We start from the raw sequence: 21,946 nt of genomic DNA, 5'->3' as shown, positions 1-21,946 counted from the left end.
TGTATGTTTTTTAGCCTTTTATTTCATAGGGGGGTGTGGCCATATTCTAAGGCAAATCACATGAACTGATTCCAGGTAATATTTGAGACCAAAATTATTGGAGCATTTGGTATTACATCCTCATGACTCAGTTCATTTGTGTGGATATAAGTATAAACTGGGGGATACTAAAACCAGGAGCAGCAGACCTTCACAAAGCAGATGGGCCTGTGTTCAAGAACCAGCCAGGCTCTGCTCATTAGAAGTACAGAGTGTGAAGCCTCAGTATATATTTCCGAAAGGGGAATGTTGCGGTCCTTCATCCAAAGCGAAGCAGTAGCTCTTATTGATGCTGCTGGTGGTACCAAGACTGGTATTCTGTATGTGGTGAAACTGCCAAGGAAACTTTCCTAATGGACAGATTTCATCACTTTACTCCAGCTACTTAAAATGTATGTATTTGTCTCACATGGTTATCTGTGCTCCTCTGTAGTCAACACAGAGCCAGACACTTCCAGACATCTACACCTACTGTAGAATGGGATGAATTACCTTCTGATGGTATCTGTCTTTTTTTTTGTCACTGGCTCTAGAGGGAGCTTAGATGAGGAAGTATCTGCACCACCAAACCTAAGATCTTGTCAATACTTCTTTTATTTCATTGATCTTGGCTACTTTGATATTTGTTTTCTATTTACTTCAGTAGTTCCCTTCTGTTACTTGCCTAGGACTTGCAAGGGAGGGAAGAGATTAATGTGGAAGGCAAGAAGGATGCCAGGGATTTGATGAAAATGGAGTGATGTTATACAGAGAAGGAAAAAAAGCCCCATCAGCTGGATTTCAGAGCTGGAGAAATGCTAATAGTTTTGGAACCAGCCTAAGCAAGCCTTAGTCCAGTAAGCATTTCAAACTGGTAAAATTTCCCCCTAGTAAACATCAGCAAAAGCACTTATCTAAGAATGGCCAAAATGATTACATATTTAAGGGTAACAAATAGTCAAGAAGCAAAAACTAGGTACAGCATTAAAAGGAAAGGGACAAAAGTGAAACATAAATTTAGATTTACTGATCAGCAGTGCTGACATTAGAGGAATACATCACATACTTCCTCTCATGGATGCTCTTTTATTGATTAAAATGGAACAAGCTCATTTCGTCACTTAAACTGAGGCAGCTGTTCAGAGCACTATGAGAACAATAAGCCAGTAATAAATAGCATACCATGTGTCATGAAAGTTTATGCTTCCTGGTAGAAAGTGGTAGAATTGATATAGATTCAGACTGCAACAGTTGACACTGTTTTAGAAAAAGAAACTATTTTTACATCAGAATCTTTAGAAAACCTCTTTCAGCTAATAGTGATTGCATTGGTTTCTTAAGAAACACGCACCCTTTATCAGGAGTGCATTACAATTAAATTACAAGCTTTCATGTAGTGAATTTCTACCTGCAGAGTATGGAAGATTGTAACTGGTCAACACAGATACTCATCTGTTTCATTTGATCACATTCTTGAACAAAAGGATCAGAAACCACCTATCCTTTTCATAAGGCACAACCTACCTCACCTTCTCCACCAAGCACACATGAGCATTTAGCCTGGATTCCTTATCAAGACTTATTATCCCCTGTTCCTGCTTGCTGGGGGAAGTAATCTATTGCTTTGTTGTTCCACAAATACATTTCATGGGTCATAAAGTTTGCTTTTGTTTTCAGCTGTGTGACAGTAATGCTTTCATTACATAAACAGCACAAGAAAACAAGCTGGCAGTTAAAACTTGTCCTACTATGCACTTAACTCTGTATGCTTTTTCCAAGCTCAGATCTTAAAGGAACCACATCATTAAGGACTCCCACTTAGTAAGATGGAGGATTTGAATTGAATTAGAGGCTTGAGTCTCTGACTCAAAAGAATAGTGCCAGGATTTAAACATTGCAATGTTGAAAATAAGCTGTGCAGATGCATACCTGTATATACACACTCAGATATATGCGTGTCTATAGAACTCCCATCTACTTCTATATAATTTAAGCCTCTAGAAGCAAACTGAAGCCATTCTGGTTGCCAAGAAAGCAATCCAAATAGAAGTCAAAATATCTGTTTCCTAATTTTTTCACCCTGTAATAAATTTCCCATTTCATTCTACCAATGGTAATGGTGAAAACGTGGTAGTTTCTTAACCGAGACCCAGCTAATGCAGTGTTGGGTCACAGAGTGGGTAACCTGGGGTAGGTAAGACCTGGGACTGGTACAACCAATAGACCAGCACAAGGTCATATGAGTGGGAAAGAACTGCTGTGTTAGGCTGTAGCTGTACGTACTTAGTGGCATCTCTCTAGGTCTGTCAGATAGACATCGTGCCTATGATGATTTCACAGTAGAGTGAGCTGATACAACACTTTATTCCTATCAAAAGAGACAAGTCTTGTTCACTCCCCCCACAGACTCTACTCTCCGCCATGCAGCCCTACCAGTTACCTCTATGTCTGATGCTCACTTGGCTATGAACCTTTTAACTCAGTAATCCAGTGGAAACTATTTTTAGCTGGAGCAAGGAAGAGGAGAAGAAGGAGTCAGCAAGATTGAGGCAGAAGGAAAAGAAGGAAGAGGAGAAAGGAAGACCTCTCTGTGTCAATGGATATTTATATTAATTATAAATTAGAAATCTTCACTTTAAATGCACAAGGCTAAAGAAGTGCATTAAAAAAAATCCAAAATATTTTACTGAGTCCTTCATCCATGGACTACATAATGCTAATAAGAGCAAAATGCCTCTCATAATATTATGTGAACTGAAATAAATTATAAGCAACTTTTCAACTATTTTTTTTACTGCCCATAAAAATTTTCTTCTATTAATCTCACTTGTCTTCACTTTGGATGGTGCTTTCATACCCAGAGACACACACTTGTCCTCTTCAGATGAAATAACGGAGCCTTAAAAACATTTCCAGCTATTCATCTCACTCCTATCCATCTTTGCTGAATATTCTTTTGCACTACAAGGAATAACACAGATTTCTCAGACCTCCCAGGGATAGACCACATTCAAAATTCTTCCCCCCTGAAGTATTTAGAAGAGTTCACAACGCTGATTCCTGCAAAATAAGGCGGCTAATACCCAAGACTGCACCATGTTTATGGCACAAAAGGAGACTAGACAGTCTATACACAGGGTGTTCTGCTCTAAATTCAAAACTGTGCAGAGTTTTAGTATGATGTCTTTGTTAATCTCCTCAATATTACAGAAGAGAAATATAATTATCACGTAACACGGGATTCTTCTTACCACACTTCAACTACCTAAAACTCCCGAGTCTAGTCTAAACCACTCTTCAGGGATCCTTCCAAGCCCTAAGGGGAGAATGAGATGCCTCCACAGGGCACCTCATCACAGCGGTCTAAGAACTACACATAGGAGAGCAGGGAGATGCTCTCAAAGAATAATCTACTTGATCCTACCAGCTAATAAGATGCTGTTATATTTTTGAAAGGAACACAGATACCTAAAGAAGAGCCATGCTTTAGCTCATACAAGTGTCGGTGTCAACCCGTACTGGTTATCTTTAAACAAATCTCCTTGTCTGTTCTGTACAGTTACATGACATCACAAAATCTAGTGCACATTTATGACAGAATAAAGAGCAATAGGTCTTTTCAGTTTTAATAATTTCAAAGGTACTAAACAAGACAAGGATGATTGCCGATTTGTTCCATTATTATAATTTTTTCATCAGCACTAATTATTTTTCCATGAACTATGTGAAATGTGAGCACCAAAAAATGATCACTGAAAAAAAGAAGTGCTGTTGACTTTCTCTGAAGCTTGAATGGAGAAATAATACCTTGGTAATGACAACTGCTTTTACATTGACTTCATTTCCCCTGCAATGCAATGAAGAGTTCTTCCATTTATTTATGCAGGAATATCAAACATAGTCTCAAGAGACCTACAGAATTGTAATTTTTTTCTCTTTATGTAAACAAGCTGCTTTAATTAGCTTCATATGTGGTATAGAATGTATCAGCAATTAGCATCTTTGATAAAAATCTGCACTAAAGCCAGTTTCTTCCAGGATGTTCAACTTGCATGAAAAAGTAGATGAAGCACAACACATTTGAATAAAGCACAGTAGGTATCTATATCAGTATCTCTTTTTTGGCATACATATTAATAACCACCACTTCACACAAAATGTCCAGTGGGCATTTTATGATGGATGTAATTTATTTACAAGATATTTCAGTTTTGAAAAGCAAAAGAGGATGGCTCTTACAGTTCTAAAAAAAGGCTCACGCATGTAACTCCTTTAAAAGAGCTTTTCTTCTGAAGCGGACACAAATTCTATAGGCAAGAAAGTAATCGGAGATAATACTGAAATACTGTCTCACATACATCTTAACATAGGGCACACACACTGTCAGGGAAATCTATCAACTAAAAACAGAAGAGAAAATTATTGCTTTTTTTCTCCAACTTCTGCTATAGTTGCTTTTCAGAACTTAATTTGAAAGCTAGTTATTGTTGACAGAGATCTAGAAGCAAGCACATTAAAGCACGTAAAGTTAGCATGCCTTCAGAATTCTGAAAAAAATAGCTTTGCTTTTTCTGACTCTGTGCAAAGCTCCATGTTTTAACCACCCTCATGTTTTCAAATTCTACTTTCCTCAGAAGCAATGTCTTCTCATCTAAAATCACTACAACCACCACTCTGAACAAGTCAAGGACCAGGCTGAGCCATGTGCATCAGATTAGTATTTGAGCATGTCCCAGACTCATCATCAAGAAAATTAACTTTCTGTTAGCATGAAGAAAATACAAGCAAGACTCAGCAAAGTATTAATTCAGGTCTCAGACCTGCTGCAGACAACTGTCTTCATTGTTAAGTATTACAGAGGTTCGCACTAACTCATACCCCCTGAGAAGTCACTTTTGTTTCTCTAATTCCTCCTCACCCTCTCTGTGTCCTTTACACTCCTGTACCTCCTCTAACCCCCTTCCTGCCTTTGCTGCTCTCTGCTGTAGCTGCGCTGCTGTTCAGGTGACTCCCACAACTCTACAGAGAGTTCTTGTAGGTAGCACTGTGATATTGAAAATGTTGAAAACCCTGACAGTTATTACGGTGGCCTTGCATCTCCCACCTTGCAGGCACCACAGCTTCAGCACGCTCATTTTCAGCCTTGTGATCAGTACAGTTTGATGAGGCTGGCATTGGAAAGATGTGTGAGTGGAAACTGTGAGCCAGGGCTTGGTTATCCATGGGGTTAGCTAAAATAACATTCATGGTATCTTATCAATGTTGCACAATTTAGAGAGTTCTTCATTTCTAGGTGCTAGCTCATGCCACCTCTGCATTTATCTGAGAAGAAACCTCTTACAGCACTCCCTCAGCACTATTTACTGCTCTCAGCTCAGCTCTGCTGCCACGAACCCCTCTGTGCACCCAGCCTCCCCCACCTCTGTATGTAATTTCCTCATCTAATTTTCTAACTGAATATACTTTGTACTGTAATGTGAGGAGATGGCAAGCAAGCAAACAGACAGGGACATTTCATGTCTTACAATCAAATCCGTTTGATTTGAGCAGTATTGTATTTCCCACCCACCCAGCTGGACTGTGTGCCTTTGGAACAAAACAACTTACAGCTGTACTCTTCTTCAATCCATGACCTGCTTTGCAGAAGGCAAGAGAGGCGGAAAGGGACAGCAACCCATTATTTTTCAATTTCTGCTCTTTGCCAGTCAAAAGCATCCCAAATCAGTGCAAATCTTTAGTCAAAGGGAAATTTTGTTCTGCTGGAGCCAAGTTCTGCATAGCAGAGCCAAGCATGAATGCTAAGAGGTGAAGTGAAATCATGCTGGTCAATGAGGCAGAGCCTGCTTCTGCAAGCAGCAGTTCCTTTGAATTAAAGGTTATACCTTGGTCAGCACTTTGAACTCCCACTGTGGGCCCTGTGATGCCAAGAACAAGGTCAAAGAGGTACAACATTATTAATCTTGTGTTTTAAGAACAAACCATGGTCCACTCTGCCTAACTGGGCTTTTTTTCTCTCAAACCCTGTGCTCACATTTATTGAGTGCTGGATTTTGCTGGACTACTTCTGCTAACCTTTACATATTTCATCTTGCACTTAGCTTTTCATCCACCCTGAATACATCTGGACTTACAGAGAATAGGTCAGAAGGAAACAGAACTTAAAGACAAAAAGATAAACAGATTTATGGAGAAAAGGCCAATTTAAAATAGATTTTTTTTCTAACGTAACTGAATCTACATTCATTTTCAACTAAAAAAAAAGAACAGAAAATAAGTACTAAGTCACTACCAGGGACAGACAATTGTTACAGCTACTCTGGGTGGAACTCAAATTATACTGCAGTAGCTGCACAGAGGAAGTACATTCATAACATAAGCAACTGAGTAAACAATTTCTTTTCCTTCCCACTCCCCTTTGTTCTGCTGCAGTGTATAGAATTTTTAGTTACAGGAATATGACATTGCTGTGCTTACATAAGTCCTTGCAATCTTATTGATGGCTGTAAATTTGTTAAAGCTGCCCTAAACCCTCTCAATAAAATATACTCAAGTTACACCCCGGGGAATAATTACCTCCATTAGTTGCAGTATGACATAAACCCTTTTCATCTCATTTCCGTAATGTTTGAAAACAAGCAGTTCAGCCTTAGCAAAGACAGTGTTAAAAGGCTTAACCCAATGTGAATTGTACTCAAGGCAAGAAGTACAGTTAAACTTCCAGTTATTTTCTTGGTCTGTTCCCCAGAAGCCAAATCCTTCAGCAGTCAGATCATCAGTAAACGTTATAAGCAGAAAGCAGTTTTCCTTGTTCCACGCTGGGAAACGCAAACAGACACTAATACCAAATACACTGGACACTGATTTCTCCACCATTCTTGTGTAAATGACACAACATGTTGAATATTACATGGCTTAACTGCCTCTTACCCATCTTACAGCCTTTTCAGCCGTTTTACTTTCTGCTAAGGAAAGAAACAGTAGAAAACTAAGAGATAGATTAGAGGAAAATGAAAGATAAAACAACCCTAAAATGTCATGCCTGTCAGTAAAGTAGCATGAATGCTGTGGAAAATAAAGCTATTTTCACTTGCCCACCACTGAGTCTGCAACTTGGAACCTGCTGTTCATCTTGGTCTCTGATGTAGAATCAGGGGCAATAATTCTTGGAATCAATTAAGCTGTTTTGTCAGTAGCAAAATTAATGAGGACTGGCCTGCTGCAGGTTTGAGTCTCACAGCTCACGTCCCATTTGGATTCTGTAGAGTTTAATAAGAGGTGAGCTGACATTGCAGCCTTTACCACTATAGGGGAACTAACTCATAACTCTCTCCTCTACCAACCTGTGAATTTTGACAAACTTGAAGGATTTGCACGCCTTTAAAGTCTCTACCTACCTGCTGAATATCCCTGAAAATGGTCAACGCATTAAAAAAATGGAATGGGAAACAGGCAAAGATGCTTACAAACATCATTGCTTTGTAAATCTCATTCCTTTGAGAAACGCAGCTAGAAATAAAAATTAAAAGCAGGGCTTTTAGCTTCCAAATACATCACTGAAATGTAAAGGCAATGCAAAAAAATCTGCTATTATCAAAGAAGTTTGCCTACAAATAGTGACAACAACATTGTGCTTACAAAGAAGCAGGAAATCACAACAGACTACTTGAAAGTAGTTACTTGTTAGTAAAGACGACAGTAAGTCAATCATTTTCATCTCTGAGCTTAACACCACACAACTTCTACCAGTGAAGGCTCTGCATTATGAAATTAATCCTGTTTCAGGATGCTTGGCTGTAGTCAGTCTACTGTAAAGTACATATTGGACATGCTGTTATTCAACGAAGACACTGCTATATTTTGCCAAAGGCAAGGAAAGTGTAAGACTTTTCACAAATCCAGTCCTACACACTTTCCTTTACCCAGATGCCGGAAAGATTTTCTACGACTTTCTCACATAAACAGTAAAGCCAAAAAAATTTAAAACTAAAATGGCTGTTGCTTACCATTTGTCTTCTGTTCTCTACCAGGTGGATGCCAACAATCCCTAGGAAAGATCCAAAGCCAAGCTAAGGCAAATAAAAAAAAACGACAGAAACACATCAGGTCACCTTATTTGGTCAACATACGAAGGCATTACAGTAATATCTGAGCTGATGTATCATACAGATGGGCTAAATGGGCAAGGTTGGGGGAAAGGGTGGAACTTCCTGCTGGACAGAAACAATACAACGTAATGAAGAATGATCAAAACTGTATCTTTGGTATTTCAGAGCAATTCTTGCCAGGTTTTAAATGAAAGCCTATATAAACATACGCTTCCATAACTTGGCTACTGTTACCATAGTCATGTACAGTTTTACACAACATAAAGCAAAAATAAGGCAAAGTAGGAGAAAAGAACACTTATATTTAGCCCACATATCATTATTTTGGAAAACTGCAAAGCTTTAGGCAACTGCAGACAAGCAGTTTTACACACAATAGACCAAATTTCAGCTGCTTAGGGTGGGGTTTATTTGATTTTAATGACTAAACACTATCACACATCCCAGAATAAGTTCTTGCTAAAGTGTCAAAAGGACTAGTACAGTTAGTTTCAACACAGTACAGTTGCAGCTCCAGCCGCCATGGGAGAGAGAGGAGGAAGGGACACAGTAAGCTGATCTTACTGTTCTTGCCAGTGCTGTTTCAACATCAGGCTGCCAGGAAAAGCCCCCTCATTCCGATGGGCCCATGAAGGTTTGGGGAAGTAGAAACTCCTTAGATATGTGGCTAACATGAGGTAAAGTGGCAACAGATGAGATCCTGGACCTAAGACTCCCACTGGGATCATGTGGACTTGGACAAAACAGGTCTTGGTGACACACACCTGAAACACAGCCGTCCACAGACTGAGAAGCAGCCAGAGTTGGAGTGCAGGTATCAACAGGCTCCTTCCATAAAGCTCCCTCCTTGTCTTGTCTGGCCACACTCTGCCCTGTGGTCACCTCAGTCTCAATTCCCCATCACTTCCATGCTCCTTTCTCTCCTCTTCACTGAAGCTGATACTCCTCCCTGGCCATTCACCCAACCCACCCTAAGGACGGGGCATGACATTTCTGCTAAGAAATCTAAACCCCTCTCTTGGATGAGGTCTCTGAATCAAGTTAATAGCCTCTTCTCCCAGAACAAGTTAAGTTTTTAAGGACTACATGTCCCAGCCAAGGGCTTGAGCAATGTCCGTGAATTCCTTGCCGTTACGCACAACCACCCACAGCACAAAGCAGATCTCCTGCAAGCACTGTACTCACTCAGTATCACAAGAGGAATCTGTCACTCCCTCTCAAGAAAGCAAATGTAGGGAAAGGAGATTTGCTATAGAGAGCTTTGGCAAGATTTATATGAAGGGGAGGCACAAGGACTAAAAGCAGAGACTTTTTAAGAGTGTGCAAGTGCATCTACGCTGACAGCTAAATAGGAAAGACAGCTGGAACCACGAGCAAGGACACTGTGTTCAGGGGACAGCAACTTTCTAGATTAAGATAACTAGATCAAAAAGACACTTAGTTCCAAGCCCTATTTTTCATCCAAATGGGAAAAACCCATAAAGCCTCACTTAAATGGCAGATGCAGGGGGCTCAGGCCTTAATAATATCATCCAAGTGGAGAAAAAAAAAGGAGCAAATAAAGAACAACAGCAATTAAATCAGAAGGAGCAGAACCATAGATGAGGATCATGATGTAAGCCACAGCACTGCTGAAATTGGATAGGGTCATATGCGCTGCCTCTTTCGTCTGTTTAGACAACAGGCTATTTGCGTTGCGAACTCTATTATACTCCAGGTCAGTATAGTAACTGACCCCACAGACTCCTGGTCAAAAGATTATGAAAACAAAATATTTTATGTTAAAATACTTTGGATGCATCAATGCAGATAATACAAACCATCGCAAAGATATACTTAGAAAAAAAAGCTTTTCCCAAAACAAATGACAAATGGCCACATAAGCAGTGAAATTAAGGCATCTAATTCTTCTTGAAGCCAATGGCAACTAAACTAAGGCTGGAATTATGTTACGATCTAGCCCTAAAGCCCCGCTTTGCAAATTCTTCTAGATGCAAGCAGATTTGTGTGAGTAGATAGTCTTATTCACATTTGTAGGTATTTTCAAGGTGGAATCTAATTCTGCATAGTTTTTAAGACCAAAATCCCTTACCTAAAGCCAGTTGAGGTTTAGATTTCACTTACCAGCTATGAAGTTAATATTTTAACACCGAATTCTATGAGGACTAGATTTTATTTTTAATTATAATTAAAACACTGTCTGTCCATCAGTTCAGTACGTAGCGTCAAATTCACTTCCCTATAATTTTAGGTGTCTAACAGTTTGGGACTAGTGCAATGCTGGTTTTCTAAGCTCCCTCTACTGTCAGCAGAAAAGAGAAACACTTTTTGAGGGTTATTCAGCTCCTTCGGAAAGAGGTGGCAGGAGAGGCCATCCCACTGCCCGGATATCTGTCACTGCTGCACCGGAGTCAGTAACCTCTGGCAATGGAGCAGGAGCACAGCAGTGCTGTCATACACCTCTGACCAGGCTTTTGGCAAGAGATCGTGCAAAGTTTGTGTAGAACCTTTTACTCTTGTTAAATGTTTAGGATATTTAGTGTATCAATGATGTTTACACTGAGACTAACCCATCACCCTTTCTCAGTTACTTCAATAATCAATCACGTGCACAAAAAGAAATCAGAATTTTATGAAAATTATTTAGCACAAAAGATCATGAGTGGGAATATTAATAGAAGGTTTTGTTTTCAAAATGTTCTGATAAGTGCTAGCTATTCTGTCTAGTTATTAATGACTCCAAGATTTTAAGAAAAGTATTTTAGTAGATCATATTTTTCAGCTGAGAGAATAGACATTGTGCTATTTATAAAAGAAACTAAACACTAGAATAAATTGATTTTTGCACATGGGTTTATTGTTCATTACACATATTAAAGACAATGGTTTAAAAATGAGACTCCTTTCAAGGGAATGAATGCAGCTAATATGGTCTTTTAAATGTTTTCATTCAAATTACATTAAGATGAGACCTTATCAGTATTAATCTATTTTCACTTAATGAAAGGAAAACTCATTCTTTTAAGGTTTTATTCTAGGAACTATTTTTGTTCTATTTTTAAAACACCACTCTTTCTAGAACTTTATCCCAAAATTATCTCTCTGAAAGACCTGTTCTCAGCATGACACTAAGATGTAAGAGGAGTTGCTTAGGAGGAACAGCTCTAACTCACAAATTATTAATGGCAATGCAAAATGTATGTGAGTATTAAAAGATACATATCCCTCTTCTCCGGGCATCTTATTCCGTAGAGAAACAACAGTATCTTGCAACACATTTTGGTAGTAGTGGGGCCACACACCCAAGCCGGTACATGAGTTTCTTTCTTCACCTTGCACACTCTGCCTCCTCTTGGTTGGCTTGGGGAGACTCAATGAGGCAGATGAGCCTTTCTCTATCTGCTGTCTGTATTCCTCTTCTTTAAAACATAGCCCAGATAAAGAAATGTTTTGACTGCAGGAGTTTCCAACCTTTTGGATATGACCAATCCCTTCTTCTGAGATCAGAAAGGGCTCTGGGGGTTGAACTGACAAGGGCCTGGAAGGAGTGCCCTTCCCCAAAAGTCACAAAGGCATGAAGAGCTACACAGATGGAAGTCAAACCTTGTGCCCAGTGCAGGAGTGTGTTTAGGCAGTCTGTTCCCAAGGCAAAAACAAGACTAAGGATGGCAGAAGGGGATCTTGTATGAGAGGGTTGAGTGCAAAACTGCACAAGAGGATGTTCAGCAGGCTCCAGGGAGATGCCCATCCACAGGGCTTTCCCTGCAATGGACCAGCAGAATTCCTGGCACACGGACACAAGAGCAGAGAGGCTCATTCTGACATCAAAGGAACAAAACACTAAAACATCATTTAAATCTATCCCATGCCTACTGTCCAGTCACTTACACACCCACGTTTAGTGGGAAGTCAAGCACAGGTTCTCTCACAGGGCCCTAAGCCCAGCACATGGCTCCACAGTGCAATCTTGACCCCACTCTGCTCCCTAACACCCTCCTCTTTGGGGCATTTCAGAAAACCAGAGTTTACTACCCTACCTACAGCAGATCTAGATCAAAGCAAAGGAGTATCTCTCTCCTGTGAAAAGCAATACGATTGAATGATCTTTCTTTTTCATCAGTCAGACCTTCCTCTATCCAGCTGATATTAATTTATTTGGATACACCCAATAATCTAAAATAAGTTTCTTTACTCACAACGATGCCTGGGTAGTAGCCTCCCACAGTAACATTTTCAGTTCTTGTGGTAGCTGCCAGACCTATAGTCAGTATGAAAACAGACACTACCAGCAGTGAGACTGTGAACCAAAGCGAAGTCTTCTTCCTTTTTGCAAATTGTCCTGTAGGGAGCAGGAAGAAAAAAAAACAAAAAACAGTGAGCTTTTCATTGTAATTATGGCAGAACAAATACAAAGGCATGAATTATTTTCTTTTGCTAAACTTCTCCTTTGTTAACCCACTGTTGTTCTCCCACTAAGGAAAAGAGCTGGCAGACAATAGGGAGAATTAAAAAACACAGAGCTCAGCACAGCTTAATGCACGTACATTGGGTACATGCAAGAGATGATTTTTTATTAAGCTGAACTGAAAGTAAGTTACAATGATAATTATGCCTTGTCTTCAGTAAAGTTAGTAATTAAGTGTTACTCACATCCATGCATCAGATCCTGTAAGCCTTAAATGCTTACCTGTGTGAAGTGCCAATTTGACTCTACCCAGATAGAACATAAAAATTCGTATTTTAAACAGGATTAGCAGAAACTCCGCATGCTCTCATGAGAATGAATGTGCTCCTCATATTTACTAGAGTAAGCAAACCGATCTGTATCTCTGAAGCAAAGCCTCAATATCAGTAAATGATATATGGGACTACGCTCTCAAAAGAGTAGCTGCTTAGTGAAATACATTGAGTCTCACTTGGATGTGGATTCAGACACCCAAAATCAAAAGCCAGTAGGTTCATCTACTGCTTTCAGTCTGCTTCAAGCCATTTAACCTTGCTATTGTAGTGGCATATCTGAACTGCAGCCACTGATTACATCAGAGACCCAGCCCATAACAGCCTTATTTAAAAACAGCAGTCAATATATGATCCTAACTAACAAAAGGCACACAAATCAATCAAACTGTGATATCCCTTTCTGGTTCTTTTTGCTTTGAAAGGCAAGGCAAAAATATGCGTGGAGCACTGGGCCATGAGATGCCGTGTGACCCTAAGCTGCAATTGGGCAGCACAGAGCTCCAGAGAGAGCACAACCCATCCACAGCACAGGGTCAGTATCTCTCCCCTCCATGGCCTCATGAATCTGCTTCCATGCACACTCTCAGGATGAGGCAGAGGCTGTGGTGTTGCACTGAATACTGGAGGCGAGAGCCCTCGCCACGGAGGAGTAGGAGAGAGGGGATGGCAGCCTTGTGTGGATCAAGCTCTGAGAGCGCTGCTGTAAGCAAAAGCAGAGGAAATACAGGAAAGTAAAAAAGAAAGCAGAAGCCACTTGCAATGAGTGACTTGAGTTATGTGACCAATTTAAAGTCAGGTAACTCAGTTAAATGTTTACAGTTCAAGTGCCAGGCTAGATTAGTGATGTTTACAAACCAAGTCAAATAATTTCAAAGAATAACTAAATGCATTTGTAATAAAAATCTGTGCATTCGTTTATGTTTCCCAGTAGAACCAGCCAAACTAAGTCCAGTTTTTTAGTATGAAATGCAAGCAACTTTACAGAAGACAAATACCATCTAATGAGCTTATGTAAGTCTTCTACACCTGCATGTACAAAATCTTCTGGCTAAATATCGAGAAATAAATCACAAGACCCCCTAGACATCTCCCCTCCAGCCTGTGCCCCAGATGTCTGTCTCTGGCAATTCCCTGTTAATCAATCCGGGAACTGTCACTGGGGACATGAAAACGGAGAGTTTCTTCTTTATGAATCAGTTCTTCCTCAAGTGTATGGGGTTAAAGGCAGTTCTTTCAATGAAGCCAGTTCACATGGTCAAGAGCGGAAAGCAGACTTCAGTCTCATAACTCCACAAATCTATTGCCTTTCCCATAAGCTAAAATGTTTTATTCAATACATCTATCAGATATTAAATAATACCTGATGGCCTTGCCACTCTCTGTCATGTTTGAAAAGTCATAGAAATCAGGGAATCCTGAATAACTCAAGAAAGGCAAATGCTCTACCTACCTTTTAAAAAGGCTGAAAAGACGGTTCAGGGAATTACAAGCCAATCAACCTCACTTTGGTTCCTGGAAGGCTGGGACCAAAAACGTGGAGCAAATCCTCTCATACGACATTTCTGGGCACATACAAAATGTGATTGGCAACCGTCAGCATGGATTTACCACAGCCAAACCATGTTTGACCAACCCAGCTGCCTGCTATGACAAATGTCTGCACTTGTGGAGCAGTGGATGTCTTGCATCTTAGATCTAGCAAGGTTATTAACATAGTATCCCACAACATTCTCATAACCAGTTGGGATGTCATGGCCTGGGTGGGAGGACAAGCAGATGGTTAAAAAATTAGCTGGGTTATTGGTTTCAGAGGGAGTGGTTAACGAATTGTACTCTACTTGGAGGCCAATAAAAAGTGGAATACCATAGCAGCCTGTCTTGGAACCTGCCCCATTTAATGTATTCATCAACAACCTACAGCAAGCGCTAGTGTGCCTGCTCCTCAAGCTCACAGATGCCACAAAACTGGGGTCAGTCAATACCCTGGAGGGCATGGTTGCCATTTGAAAGGATCTAGGCAGGTTGGAGAAATGGGCTAGCAGAAAACTTGTAGAATCTAACAGGCAGATGCTAAGTCCTGCACAGAGGAAGAAACAATGCCTTGCAATGATAAAGGCAAAGGACTGCCAGGATGGGGAGCAGTTCTGCTGAAAAGGACTTTTTATGTAGAAAAGAGCTGAACATGAACCAGCAGTGTGCCCTGGCAACAGCATCCTGGGCTGTATTAACAGAATCATAGAATCATAGAATAGTCAGGGTTGGAAAGCACCTTAAAGTTCATCTAGTTCCAACCTCCCTGCCATAGGCAGGGACATCCCACTAAATCAAGCTGCCCGAGGCTCCATTCAACCTGGCCTTGAATACCCCCAGGGATGGGGCATCCACAACATCCCTTGGCAACCTGTGCTAGTGTCTCACCACTCTCATGGTGAAAGCATCACTAGTAGCTCACATGAGTAACTACACCCCTCTATTCAGCACTTTTTAGACCACATATAGTACTACACCCAATTTTGGGTCCCCAGTACAGGAAATATATCAATTAACTGCAGTGAATTCAAAAGAGGACCCCAAAGAAGGTCAGGGGGGTGGCACACTTGCTGTATAAGAAGAGGCTGAAGGACCAGGTTTTGCTCAACCCCAGATGAGATGGATTTTGGCAGTGCTATAGGCAGCCTTCCAGTGCCAACAAGATGGTTGTCAAGAGGACAGGCTCAGGCTTTTCATAGTGGTGCACAGCAGGAAGACAAAAGACAGGGGACATAAACTGACACACAATAAATGTTTCAGACTAGGCATAGAGGGAAAATAAATCACCATTAGGACAGTCAAGCATTGGAACAAGTCGCCCAAAGAAGTTGTGCTGTCTCCATCCTTGGAGGTTTTGAAGATCCAACCAGAAAAACCCTTGAGCAACCTGGTCTGACCGCATAGTTTATCCTGCTTTGAGCAGGAGGTTAGACTAGCAGGCTCCTGAAGTACCTTCCCACTTGAATTATTCAATGGTTTTATGATAGTTAAGACAGCCAGACTAAAGGTGGCTTGGGTATGTGTGCTCATATCCACTGTTATGAAACTGCAGCTGCCATGTAGACATAATCTAAAGGGATATAGGAACACAAACCTTCTGTGAGTCAGTGGGGCAAAAGCTCTTCAGCCAAGTGTTTCTGAAACCACTCAATGTCTGCTTTCATGAAAAGTGCCTGAGGAGCCAAACTTCAACATTTTTCTCAAAGTAACATCTTTACTGCCAAAGGTTAATCAGATTACATGGACATAAACCTGTCCTCCAGAGTTTTCGTTTATCAATAAAGTGCAAAAAAAGAGAGGCATGAGTCTGACTGCCCAGACTGAGTTTGCTGGAAAATGTCTAAAGAAAAGCATGCTTTTATTTGTAATTGGAGTAAATCAGATGTCCATTTAGTGAGATAAAACAGAAAAGGATGCCATTTTTTATATGATCATTTTTGGACCAAACCACATTTTGACTTGGAAATTTACACATGCCAGAAAGCATTTACATATGCAATATCCTTCAGTCCTCACATTTATGAATCTTTTATCAGTTGCACCTCAAATCAGAGGCAAACATCCAATCATATATCTTCTTTTTCAAACTCCAGTTTGGAAACTCTTATAACTACACGTTGTTGGCTATAAACTTCACACTTAGGAGAGATGACTTACAGGCAGGAGCACAGGAAGGGCCCTTCTGGAACAGAGACTGGCACGCGCAAGTCCTTGCTTTCAGGGACTCCCATACACTCAGAGAAGATAGAAAAGGTAGAAATCAGGTCTAAATTGTTTTCTGCTCTGGCTGTCTGGATTTCCTTAGCCACATCAATAAAATTCTTTGGCATCCTTCTCAAAATCTGTATAATTACACGTATATAAGTTGTCAGCATACTATGAAGCCTAAGTAATATTTGTAAAGCAGCATAATGTCTTCAGATTAAAAAGGCTACAGCTGCAAAGGTTTCCTGCTATTGGCTCCCTTCTGCTATTTCCATCACGTTGGCTTCCAAGATTTTTTTTTGTTGACTGGTGTTTGTAGCAGTTGCCACGCAGTTCTTTGGATCTGCTTTTACTGTACCTACGAGCTAAAACCCAATGCCAGCCTGTTCCCTAAGAAGAGTTCTCCTCAGCACAGACAGAGAGGCCGGCTCAGCGTTCTTCCCTGACACTCTCCGTGGCCAGGCTTGGACCAAAGGCTGACCATGTACAAGAACAGCAGGTAAACTAAGAGCACAGGAAACGCTGCTGTCAGTACTTATAGGCTGCGTTTTCTTCCAACACTGATATTCCTGTAGTGCAGGAAACAGTTAATGTAGGATATTGACTTTCCAATCTTTTAATACTGAAGTGAGTCTCAGAATAATTTTGACATTTACCCCTTTCACTTCTTTAACAATGATTAATATGAACATATAAACTCTTAGCCTGGACCTTACTCCAATTTTCTTGTAGTTTCAAAAATCAAGCCTGTAGAAAGAAATCTTCTCATCATATCCTTATCTGCATTAGATTGAAGCCAGGGACAATTGAGGGTGTGAACATGTTATTACCTTCTACTGGCTATATTCTTCAGCATTTTTGCCCAGCAAAGTATTAATTGAGTTTTGATACTGCAGCAATGGGCACTACAATAAAAGTTAGTATATAAATTAGAGAGGTAATGCTGCTTCCACATCACAGCTTATGCTCTGCCTAGCAGAGACTTAAATTGTGCATGAAAAGGAACAGTCCCAGAAACACTTCCTGCTTTGCTTGCTAAACGCTTGTCAGGGAAACTACCTGCTTAAGCCACTCAAGCCATCCCAAAGAAAGGAAAGAGAACACCATCAGGGCAAGGAGGAGAGATACCAAGACACTGTCTCCTTGGGACAGAGAGAGGCCTGTGAGGAGAGAAATTGCAATTATCCTCCAGAGAGTGAAGAAGTGCCTCCTGAGTACAAAGCTCTGCTTGACTCAGCAGAACCTTTTGTCTGTTCATCAGTTGCAGAAAACAAAATTATATTTACAACGTTCTGTTCAAAATGGTCAGGGAATAAATTCAATTTGTAGAAAGATTGTGGAAAATGAATGGGTTTGTAGGGAGGGTATGGAGCAGATTGCTGGTAGGATGCAAAGCGGTGGATCTAATGATGAATGTTAGGGTCTGGGTTTGAATGAAGCAAAGAGCGAGTTTAAAAGGAGAACAAACAAGTTTATGATGAAACATAACCATGGAATGAAATGCATCCAATGGTCAAAAGAAAGAAAGAGCAGAGTGAAAACATATCTCTCATCTCTGGAAAGCATGCATATGATCTGTAAATTAACTGAAAAAAAGTCTACGTTTAGACCAAGGGAGCTACACTTCGCTAACTTCACTGCTCCATTTCAAATTCAGCTCCAGATACCATAAACTCTATTAAGAAGCATGGAATCATTTTTGGCAAGGGAAGAACTGCTGCAGCGTAGAGCAATTTGCTAGGATCACAATCACATTTCCAGAATATTAGCACAATTTCATACCTTCCACCTTGATCTAGTTAAGGTGATCTAAATAGAAACACCTATTTCAAATATTGTCCCTGTCTGATGTATATTAGCATCCTAATATGAGAAAAGATAAGGGAGGAAAGTTTTGTAGCAGAAAAAAATGGTGCATTTTTATTACCTAATGAACACTACTAAGAGTTGTGATGTGTTTCAGAGTGGCATTAACTATATATGGCAGGATAATTTAAGAATAAATTCACCACAGACAGAAGAGTATAGCATCAAAGCAAAGCCCTACTGCTATCTGCTGCTTTTCTGCTATTGAGAAAATATTTAAGAGAATATCTTTGGAGCTAAATTAATAGGCTTTAATTACTGCAGTGCTCACTTCAGTGCCATTTCTCTCTTGGCTATGGTTTTTATCATGTACTTTCAAAAATGGTTTACGCCAGTGAAATTGAGTTAAGCCTACATCGCCTCCTAAAATTAAATGTGATGGACTGAGATGCCTAAAAGAGATGGTCACACCTGCTATTGGTTATTACTTTCCCTCTTCTGATTAAATGCTTGACTTGTCCAGAGTGCTGAACTAATTAAACCAGATGCACCAGCATTCATTTCAAGCCACAAGATAGCAGCTTTTATCTGGCCCATCTCTTATCTTTATTATGAATTTGTTGAGGAAGACTCCGTCAGTGTGTTATATATTCAAGACCAAAAGAAACATTCCTGTGCTCTCTTACAATTCTATTACAAAATAAAATAAGTAAATAGATAAATAAATCGAACCCACAAACCCTGCCATACTCTGTAGTATAGCTGTAGTAAGCGATATCAAGCAGTTTCACCATGACTTCATTGTTTTGGCAGCAATTGTTTCACTAATAAATAATTTAATGAGCTCATAACTAATCACTAGTTTAAAGATAGCGCTCAGAGTCTTCTTTTTCCACTGTTCACCTGAAAAACATTCTTAAGTTACAGCACACCTTCCACTGATACCTTTTCAACACTGATATAATTTTCCCTCCAACTTTAAGATAAAAATTAAGATCTAAAGCATCTTTTAACTGGCTGCTTCGATCCCTGGGTACACAGCAAAGTCCCTTTCAAACACTACACGGAGTAATCCCTAGCAGTAAGTTCTGTATGTTGTCAATTGAATTTCACTGGAATAACGAAATATTTGGCCTTTCTTTTGCAGACATCTTTACTTTCCAAGCTGCACGCTGCCAGCACAAGCAGCGCTCCACTTGAGCAACAACAGGGAGAAGGAAACCCACTGCACACGGGGTCAGATGTGAACTAACCAAAAGCCACTGGGCACCCAGCCATAGCCACCAGCCTGCCCTACACCATCTCCACAACCCTGCTGACATCCCTACCTGATCCACAGGTCGTTTCCATCCCGCAGCTAAGGATACATCTCACGTTAATTCCCTATTAACGTCTCATAGATAGCTATCTGTTCTAACACCAAACCACCAGCACAGCGATGCGGCTTAAAGCTTAAAAGAGAAATTAGTATTTTTAAAGAAGTCAGAGAAGGAGTAAAAGAGACGGCAGGACCCGCACTGGCCATCTCAGGATGGAATCGCCCCCGCACCCACTCTGCGGGACAAACCCCCTGCGCCTCCTCGGGGAATGCCTCCGGCTCCCCTCCAGCCTCTCCCAGCCGTCCAGCCCCCGCATCCAAGCTCCCGTTCTCCCGCTGCCAAGGTATCCCCGGTGCTGGAAAGCCTTGTCGGGGCAGGTGCCGCGTCTCACCTGTGTGTTCCAGCACGGGCAGCGCCCCGGGCAGCGCGGGGACGGGCGGCGGTGCCATCCCCTCCCGAAGATGCTCTGCGCTCCGCGGGATGCGGGATGCGGGATGCGGGACCGCCCCGCGGGGAGCGCCGGGGCGGGGCGAGCGGCGCTGACCCACGGCGGCCGCCGACAGCGCCCTGACCGTGGGGTCGCCGCCCGGAGAGGGCACAGAGAGGGACTCGGGGGGGGTACCACAGCCTCTCGGGAAGCGAGGGGTCACGTCCAACGTGGATGGTGCGTGGGGAATGGAGCGGTCCGGAGCTGTGCCTCTTGAGCCAGGGTGTGGGGAGGGGGCAGCTCCCGGTTTTCCATCTTGTGGGCAGGTGTCCCAGCCCAGGGAACCTCAGCCGCTACACAGCTCCTCTTCCCCAGGCCCTGCCTCTCCTGGGTCGATCCAACACGGCCAAAAGTCCCACAGGTTGTCTCCTGGTGCAGGTCCGTTTCCTCAGTGCCTTCTAGATTCTCCTGCACAAGGACATCTCTCCTTGTGTTTTGGCTCAGCATCATTCTCCAGACCACCTGTGCACATGACAAGCAGCTCATTTTCAGGCTGATCTTGAAACATGCGAGGTAGAAGGAAGGGCGTGCAGTAGGTCTTTATTTCGTAGAATCAAGGAATGGTTTGAGTTGGAAGGGACCTTAAAGATCATCCAGTTCCAACCCACCTGCCATGGGCAGGGACACCTCCTTGTGTTTTGGCTCAGCATCTTTCTCCTCCTGACTACCTGTGCACATGATTAGCAGCTCGTTTCCCGGCTGATCTTGGAACATGTGAGGCAGAGGGAAAGGCATGGAGTAGGTCTTTATTTCATAGAACCATAGTCATGGAACAGTTTGGGTTGGAAGGAACCTTAAAGATCATCTGGTTCCAACCCCCCTGCCTTGGGCAGGGACATCCCACCAGATCAGGCTGCTCAAAGCCCCATCCAACCTGTCCTCAAACACTTTGTGAAAACACAGTGGCAAATTTGTGCAGTGGTAAATAACACATTATATGTTCTACCTGTACCTCAGCCCTGGCTTCACCTCTTGATTTGTTCTTGACCTATGGCAGGGGAGCAATTTGTCACTTGTTCAAGCTTTACTTTCAGCTTTACTCTTCCCTATTTAAAAAAAAAATAAAGACAACATCAATCAGAAATAAAATACCACAGCAAACAGAAATTTTATTATAAAATAGTAACAAAGGCATCTTGGAGACATAGTTTAAGGTAGGCATAGGCTAAGACAGGCAACATTAATAGTCAAGATATATTGTAAGGCTGTTCTTTTTCTTACACAGTATCTATTGCTTTCTCAGCCTCACTGGCCCTCTCCTTCCATCTCGGTTTTCATTCCCTCTGCAGATCCAGTCACTTATCCGGCTTCTACACAGGAACTGCTAGCTGCTGTTCCTACTGCTACTAACTGTAGGGACTTGTGACCTCTGTTGGGAAGATTCAAGGAGTGACTGAGAAGAAACAGCCAAGAACCGCTGTCTTGTTTTGGTGCCTGCTGTTCCTTTTGCTGGACTTGCTGGTAGCAGAGAGCATAAGCACATTTTTTTATGGACAATATTTTTGATAGGCAGCCAAAAGCTTTGCTTACACTACAGTGTGCTATCCCACTTGAAACAAACACAACTCTAGTTTATATTCTTGTTTTTCTTTTGCTTTCACCTCTAAATGTATACTTGTGCCTGTATTTAACTTCTTCAGTCTCTGGATGATTTCCACAGAAAATGGTTAGATAGAAAGAGACAATTTTCTCTGGTACCACCCTTAGTCTTTGAATCCAAGTAAGCCAGAATCTAA

The 21,946-nt window shown here is 41.4% G+C and overlaps 1 protein-coding gene across 2 annotated transcripts in view; it reads right to left on the bottom strand.

The window, feature by feature from the left end:
• TMEM255B (transmembrane protein 255B) overlaps positions 1-20,194 on the bottom strand; it is a 68,168-nt gene extending 47,974 nt beyond the window's left edge. Inside the window, exons 1-3 of one of the 2 annotated variants that reach the window (XM_054070972.1) lie at positions 20,115-20,194; positions 12,320-12,462; positions 8,022-8,084 (exon numbers count right to left, since the gene is read on the bottom strand). In XM_054070972.1, the coding sequence (XP_053926947.1) occupies positions 8,022-8,084; positions 12,320-12,462; positions 20,115-20,172 (264 nt within the window). In that variant the 5' untranslated portion in view covers positions 20,173-20,194. Of the gene's footprint in view, positions 1-8,021; positions 8,085-12,319; positions 12,463-19,732; positions 19,826-20,114 lie in introns of those variants that run through there. The other variant, XM_054070983.1, reaches the window with a different exon arrangement.
• Positions 20,195-21,946: the final 1,752 nt, after the last annotated feature.

Source organism: Cuculus canorus, chromosome 1 (genome assembly GCF_017976375.1).
Source record: "Cuculus canorus isolate bCucCan1 chromosome 1, bCucCan1.pri, whole genome shotgun sequence".
In the NCBI taxonomy this organism is placed as follows: Eukaryota; Metazoa; Chordata; class Aves; order Cuculiformes; family Cuculidae; genus Cuculus; species Cuculus canorus.
The sequence above is the reverse complement of the archived record's forward strand: the minus strand, read 5'-3'. Positions and strand labels throughout refer to the sequence as shown.